This window comes from Medicago sativa, chromosome 3 (assembly GCF_051527215.1).
Source record: "Medicago sativa cultivar Bolivia chromosome 3, Bolivia_mono, whole genome shotgun sequence".
NCBI classification, from domain to species: Eukaryota; Viridiplantae; Streptophyta; class Magnoliopsida; order Fabales; family Fabaceae; genus Medicago; species Medicago sativa.
In genome coordinates this window covers 51,922,246-51,930,458 of record NC_140751.1, presented here as the reverse complement: position 1 = coordinate 51,930,458, position 8,213 = coordinate 51,922,246, and the positions used below count along the sequence as shown (strand labels likewise).

Genomic DNA, 8,213 nt, shown 5'->3' with positions numbered 1-8,213 from the left:
TAAAAATCAATTTTTGAGATAATTTTGGGGTGGAACTTTTTATGATGTTTTAAACAAGTATGTCAAAAACCATTCAAAAATTTAAAACTTTAATCATGGTTAAACAATTTTTAATTTAACAGGGATTGAAAGTGTGTACTGAAATTTTTTATAAATACTACGAGGATTAAAAACAAAATTGACTATATTTATAAAGATCAAAACATATTAAAAATCCTGTAATATATGTGCGTGTATTATCTTCGTTATCGACAACAGTTTGGGTAATTTGAGATTTTTAAAGGAACTTTAAAATTTGGAACCTTAAAATCATATCATATTTTTTTACCGAACAACAATTTACATTTTTTTTCCTTATGATCAAAAGTTAGGGCCCCAAACGAAAACCAAAAATCTAAGAAAAGAAATACGAGCAACATTCTTCCTTAAGACACTGGCAATGATCAAAGGATGAAACCAAAAAAAAATTAAGGATCCCATATAATTCTAGACCAAATCTAGCAAACCATGTGAAATTCCTCAACTCAACTTCAAGTCTTTTAAGTACAGAGCATTTTCCAAGCCACGCAGCATAATCAAAGATACATTGGCCTAGGTCATCTCTGAGATAATCCATTCCTGTATGTTGTAGACTAAAAAGGTACCTGAAATAGTTGAATGATCTTTATCTAAGCAAGATGATAGCATTGATGTCACTATATCTTAAAAGCCATAAAAGGGAGATAATCCATTTCTGTATGAAGTATATTGACACAAACATGAATATTGGACACGATACATACACGCCGACACCAATAGTAATTTAAGAATGGCATCAGGTTTGTCAGTGGCCTTCAACACTGAGTTCGGTTTGGTATTCAACTCAAATTGGTATTCACTCTTAGACTAGTAATAGAACAAACTCATTTATCTATTGAGTGAGAGATTTAAAAAATTATATAAGCCACACAACAATAAGATAAATTAGATGATCATGAATATTTTTATACAACTTTGAGTGCATATCCATTTACATTGGTGGATTTAAAAGCCTACCCCAATACAAATATTGCTCCCAGAACCAACAAACTATGGGAGTAAAAGAAAGGAAATGGAACAATAACTCCTCTACTAATTGAAACTAAAAGTAACAAAAAGAAAAGAATAATGAGATACACTAGACAAGTAAACTATTGAGCAGATACTATTGATCCCAGCCATTGCCTAATGACGCAGAACCGGAACTGCAAAACCACGAAAAACAAACAACACTGCGTCCAAAATTGATATAAATTTGTTCCTGTATGACTATCCCCTCTCCAAATTGTTAACAACTCTCACAATCTACCTGTAGCTAATTACTCCTAAGCAACTCAGTGGATTTAAAATCCATTGGTTGAGAGAGTAATTAAACCCAGGCAACTTGCTAGTTAACCATTTCCATGACTACAGTTTTATATTTTCTAGCCACGTTCAGCCGACCCGTTTTTGTTCCTGAAAGTTTTTTCATTTCGCCCTTTCCAAATTACCCATAGGCTAGCAAACCAAATAACTCTGAACCTTTCTTCTTGTACACTTCCGGCTCCTATCAAACCTTCAAACTGATGAAAATTCATACTTACTGTATTATGCAAAGTGGTAGAAAAATTTATCCATTTTAGAACCTCTTGCCACAACTCTGGTGCTATGTGACATTCGAAAAAAACATGTGAGACATTTTCTTCTTTTCCACAACCAAATGAACAAGAAATATCAGCTCCGTTCAAAACACCTCTTCTGGCCAAGTTATCTTTTGTCGGAATCCGATTTTGTAACATCCTCCACATTAGCACTGAAACTTTTAACAGAATTAAATGACTCCAAACATTTGCAAGTTCACCTTCAACAATTATAGATACACAATCCACTATCGAAGCATACGCTTCTTTTACCGAATATGAATTTCGAGACCATTCCCATTTGTCCTCGACCTCTTCTCTCAAAGTTAATCTCTGCACTTTGTCACTAAGTTCCTCCTCTGACAGGCTCCTTTTCCACCTAATTCTTAATTGCCTAGCCTCTCCCTCCATATCTGCCACTTCCCCAACCAATACCCTCACACCAAGTATCTAGTATTTAACCCTAAACTCCTAACAATTCCCCTTTATATACAAATAAAGAGAGCATTCTAGTATTAAACCCTAATGAGCCACTTACTAATAATCTACTTAAACCTAACTAATACCTACCAATTACTTAAAACACCCTCTCATACTAGGTCCTAACACCTCATCTAGAATTATTCCTCACCTCTTCAAGTTTCCACGGGTTGGCAGAATTTTCTTTAGACAATCTCCGCAAGAAGTTTCGAACTTTGTTGGGGACGGGAACCTTCCAAATGTTTTTCCATAATTTTCCTTGATAAGAGGAACTGGTTAAAGCAAGAATTTATTGTGAGTAAGCATATGATATGCGGACCTGACTGAATACGCGCCATCTTTCTCCGTGCCAAATTAACTTGTCATTTGGAAGCCTTAAAGTGAGAGGGATGCAGTAAGTTTTGATATACATCAGATCATTCCTTTTTACAGTGGAGTGAAGAGTATTTAACCAGAAAAAAGCTTGCCTTTTTAAACTGCTTCGAATGTTACTGCTTATCGAATGCGGCTCAAATGTGAAAATGGCTCAACTCTTGCTTTTGGTGCAGCTTTTGTTGCTACTTCGGGAGTGCCAAAAGCATTCCAAAACCTCAAGGTTTCATCCGCTGCAGCTGTTGCCACTGTCCAACCATCTGGGCTCTGCGCCATATGAAGAACTCTTGAAGTGTGACCATTGAGTTCTGCCATCTTCACCATTGAAGGATATTTCCAAAGTGTTATCTGATTCTGTGTAAAACCATGAGAGCTGAGTAGCTCCCTCTCATTCTTGTTCCACAACAGGGAACATACCTGAGACCCAGTGTCAACTGAGTTCAAGCATGCACCTGTGTGGGTATTCCAAAACTTGATGGTTTCATCGCCACTGCCTCCGCCAGTAGCTAGTAAATTCCCTTGGAAAGGACACCAAGCAAGAGCTTTTACTGCAGATGTATGATCTTCAAGCCTGTGAAGCCACCTTGTTGAAGTACTTCTATCCCAGATGTAAAGTTGATTATCATTCCCTCCACTGGCCAATTGTAGACCAGAAGCCGACCATTTCAATCCGCAAACTTCTCGGTCATGCCCTCTGTATGTTTCAACAATGTGTGCTCTAATTCTTACATCATTATTGATAATTCTACCATCCATCCCTCCGGTTGTGAGTATGTGGTTATTCCATGCCAAAGACCCTACTCGCTGCCTATGCCCACCTTTCAAAGTTCTCAACTGCAGAAACATAACATGAATAATATTAGAAAACTAGTAGTAGGAAATGGATACTGAATAGCTCATAATAATGTATCGATTGAAGGGTAAACCAGATAAGTATAAAACCTGTCTATCTGAAGCTGTATCCCATAGCTGCACTTCAGAGTTGTTCAAGCCAATGCCAATATGACGGCCATCAGGAGCCCAACTTACAGATGTGATAGGGCCATCTTCATCATCAACGGTAACAAGTTCTGAAGTGGAACCGTTTGATGCATCCCACAAATACAATGTGTTTCCTAATCCAATTGCAAGAACAGTGGCGCTTCCCCAATCCAGTAAATTGAGGTAATAGTCATCCACAATGTCTGGAGCATCCAATATCCTCTCAGAAGTCTGAAAAACATCATATCAGTCAATTAGCACAAAATAGCAAAATATTTTGGTTTACACCATACAACACTTTCAGATAAGAATTAAGAAAACCGAAGTTCAAAATTCTCAAATCAGATAACCAATAAATCAATTAGCACAAGATTGCAAACTATTGTGATTACACACACCATACAAACGATTACGAAAACAACTCAGACCCACTTGATTTTCAAAAACTAATCAAGTACAAAATTTTAAAATCGGACTTTTGCCGTTTAAACTAGAGTTCATTTAAACTAGAGTTCATGCAACCAAATCGATAATGATAAAATATATGAAATATGAATATATATCATTAAGAAATACACACACACCTGAGGAATAATTCGCCGGGGCTTGATGGTTTTATCTTGTCGAAGAGTTGATGAAGTAATGATCTCATGAGAGAAGAAATCAACTGGCGGCGTAGGTGGCTTGTTCTTGAAAGCTAGAATTCTGGTCCTGTTCATGTTTAAAGCTTCTGCAAGTAGCTTCCTGTAAGCTTCTCTGGAAGGAGAGCACACTTGTGGGTTTTCCTTACCTTTAGCTTTAGCCCCTTCAGTCACCATGTAGTGCGCATAATCGAAATCCATGGCTGATCTATTTGGTATGAATCTATCCAACTGGTCACAAACAAATCAAACATCAAATAATTAATAAACTACTTAATTTTTATAAAGAAATTCTCACAATAAAGTACCTAGTTAGTTATCATGACATAGTTTCAAAATTCATTCTTTTTCAAAACAGAATTACATTGAAAGTTTGAAACCCTAATAATGAAAAAATTTCTTACATTTTCATTTGAAGTCTTTCTCCGTAAGTGTTCCTGAAGAGGAAAACGTGTTTGAGTTTTGATGGCGGAAGAACTCAAAGAACCTGAAGCCATTGTTAGAGAGAAAAGAAACAAAATATAATAAAAAACAAATAGAATAACAAATTAAATTCCTGCAAAATTGAAGAGTTAGACAAATTGAACGAATCAAAACACAAAACCCTAAAAAACAATAGAATCAAACAAATTGAAAATCAAACAAATCGAAAGAATCAAAACACGAAACCCTGCAGAACACGAAACGTGATCAGTTATTGTGATAGCGTGCTTGTAGCAGAGGAATTTTATGAATTAGGGTTTGATTGCTGAGAGAGAGAGAGAGAGAGAGAGAGAGAGATTGAGAGAGATTTTAGTGATAAGAGAAAAGAGGGAGAGATTATATATAGAAGAGGAATTGTATCAATTAGGGTTTCAGTTTGAGAGCGAAGTTGATTTCTTCGGAAGCGCCAACGGCTATATATAGAACTAGAAGTAAGACTCATCTAGTCTAGTTGATTTATAAGCCCATGGGTTGGATTAATGTTTTTAATTTGAGCAATTAAAATTAACAACTCAAATAATGTTTTATAATATTTTATCAAAAACAAAAATCTAACAAAATTATATAATTTGTCAAAAAAGTGACATTTAATATTTTTTTACAATATTTGAAAACCTTACCATGAAAACTCAATTGGATAAAACATTGGTTAAGGAAAAAAGAGTGCATAATACATTTATGTCTCCATCTCATAAAGACAATCATATATGAGATGAAGAAAGTCAAATAATATTTTACACTAGTTACTTAAAAGTTTTACTTGGCGGTGACTTTGAAGAAAGATCTGATTTATCTTCACACCCTTCTCCAAATTAGCAGTGCTTGAAATATTATCTTCATATTGAGTTGTTGAAAGAACCTTATCCAATTCCTTGATTATGTTGTTTCTCTAAGATACAAAATGTATGCTTGACTTTGTCCGATATCTGTATTTACTAATATTGACAAAAAGAAAATACCACAATTCATATAATTAACAAGATACATTAATGGCCTCCTTTGAACTAAGGTATGATATTTCAGGACCAATTAAAGTTGTTCATCACTTTCTTGAGGACGTGTGATCATTCTAGTACACAATCAACTAGATTTGTTCATATCAAATATGTTTGCTATATAAATTTTTTTATGCATAAAATGTTATTTAAATAATAAATTTGCAATTTCTAGCAAATATTTTGCATCCAACATAATTCATTTCAAACTTCTCTATAATCAACATAATTTAGAATCTCTTCAGGAGTTATAATATAATGTTTATATCATCATCATAAAATTGATTATAACAAATTCATTTTCAAATTTTTAAAATTCATATGATGTCATTTCTTTAATATATCACAAGTTTCATATACTCATCGCTATCACGTGAGTCATGCAAATACATTGCAGCACATGTTTCATATGTTACTAAACTTAATAAAGCAAGAAAAAATTCTTGAATTCACTTTAAGTGAATATGTCTCATAAACGTAAATGATAGACATATATCATCTCACTTCCGGTGAACATATCAAACTTTATATGTATGCATTTTATCAATGTAATTCTCTTCCACGCGAAAAAATCATATATATCTAATTGATTTCACATCTTCAAGTGTGCGGACTACAAGTCCAAAAAGTTCGGCTTTACAAAGCAAGTTTGATTTCATATAATCTTTAATAGATTTTTATCCATGACCCTCATTCTCACTCGCCACATATAGCGTTATGTTATAAGCAAAAACATCGTCAATATTGACTTTCATTTTGGTTCCACCTCATTCCATTCATGACATAATTTATCGATATCTCTTTCTTTTTCATAAATTTTAGGTACATGATCAATTCTCTTGAAACTTAAGAATCAATTATGTCAAACAACCCTTTTAGAGTTTACACATCCTCATTTGGGTTATTTTTCCTTTTAGCCCCTTTCTTGTTTTAGGAGTTTTATATGTGGAACCGATTTGTCTACCACGCTTCATGCGCGGTTGGGACTCATTTGCAATAATCCGACAGGGACATCTATGTCGTTTGGAACATTAGCAGCGACTATTTTATTTGCCTAACTTTGCAAATGAGTTAGATCTTGAGGATCAATATGAGACAATAATATTTCCTTTTAAATGCTTCAATTGAACTTCTGGTTTATATTTGTAGCCGCTTATCCTCTCCCCCTAATATCTGGAAAACCAATTAATCAATTGATAATCAGCCTACTGGGTTGTAAACAAGTTGACTCAATACGATTTATAATAGATGGATATTCATATCAAATATATTTTCTCAATATTCTTCCAATATTTATCGTAGTGTATTACATTGAAGCAATTGTAATATACACAACACATTCAAAAATTCACTTAGAATGAAAATATTAGATTGTCAACCTATAATAATTTATAAATTGAGGGGAGGACTTACATATAATATCTTGTTGGTTTGGTGCGAATAAATATCTCACCGTAAATGTGGCTGGGTGTGGTCACGAGGAGGACGTCCAACATTTGTTCCTCTCGTGTAGCACATTTGGTACTTTGTGGTAGCTAGTGCGGTCATGGATCGGTTTTGATGGTGTGGATACTCAGGTGATTTCAAATAATTTTCAGCAGTTCATTTACTACACAGGTGGTCTAAAATCACGATGGTCATTTCTTCAGTTGATTTAGTTACTGTGCATAATAGCAGGTTATTTAAGCAAAAAGAAAATACTATGTTACAATTATTAGAAAAAGTTAAGTCGCATTCTTTATGGTGGCTTCAAGCTAAAAAAGTCCGTTTTGTTTTTGGGACTCATATGTGGTGGTAGAGCCCGCTTGTTTGTTTGGGTATCGACTGATTTGTATCTGTATTCAGGATCTGACTTTGTATATTTTTCATGGTCTCTTTGGTACACCTTGTGCTGAAGAGATTGTGTGTCAGTATTAATATATATCATTTTTGCTTATTCAAAATAAAAATGTCACCGTACATGATTGGTGATTCTCAAAGTAAAGTTTTGAAGGTATGGTGTCATAAGTATCAATCATACAATTAACTTTAGAAGTCTAAAGAACAGATCTTCAAGTCCATTTTATGAGTATATGTTACAAGTTGTTCAATATAAATTGGAACTGATAATTGGTACTTATAAAATATTTTCTTAAAAATTTAGAAAATAAACTCTTAATCAACTTAGTTTGAGTAAACAATCTCACAAACTTCTAGTTGTGAGTTGACAACAAACATACATTTGATCATATAGTTGATGCATCAATAAAGTCATATCTAAGCGATCCATATGATCGATGTATTGATTTACATTATAACCTTATATAAGTTCTATCAAATTGTCAACTTTCTTTGGGAACTAGTAACATACAAAAGTTACTAGATTGAAGAAACTTCCAACACTTCAATATATATCCATTTTTTTTCAACTAGTTTCCGCATCACAATAGATCCGAGATAACCCAACCGGTCTTGCCAACTATAAATTTAATAGGCTAAAATATGGTATTGGTCCCTGCAAAATGGGTCAGTTTTGGTTTTAGTTCCTGCAAATTTTTTTTATAGTTTTTGGTCCCTGCAAAAATAGGTCAGTTTTGGTTTTAGTCCCTGCAAATTTTTTTTATAGTTTTTGGTCCCTGCAAAAA

At 33.9% G+C, this 8,213-nt stretch overlaps 1 protein-coding gene across 1 annotated transcript; it reads right to left on the bottom strand.

Moving 5' to 3' along the window:
- Positions 1–956: 956 nt before the first annotated feature.
- Positions 957–4,984, bottom strand: LOC146938164 (cell division cycle 20.1, cofactor of APC complex-like). Its single transcript, XM_085752175.1, has 4 exons — positions 4,516–4,984; positions 4,055–4,342; positions 3,432–3,701; positions 957–3,323 (listed from the first exon to the last, which is right to left on the bottom strand). The coding sequence occupies exons 1-4, from the start codon at positions 4,606–4,608 to the stop codon at positions 2,613–2,615; spliced, it is 1,362 nt and encodes a 453-aa protein (XP_085608301.1). The 5' UTR covers positions 4,609–4,984; the 3' UTR covers positions 957–2,612.
- Positions 4,985–8,213: the final 3,229 nt, after the last annotated feature.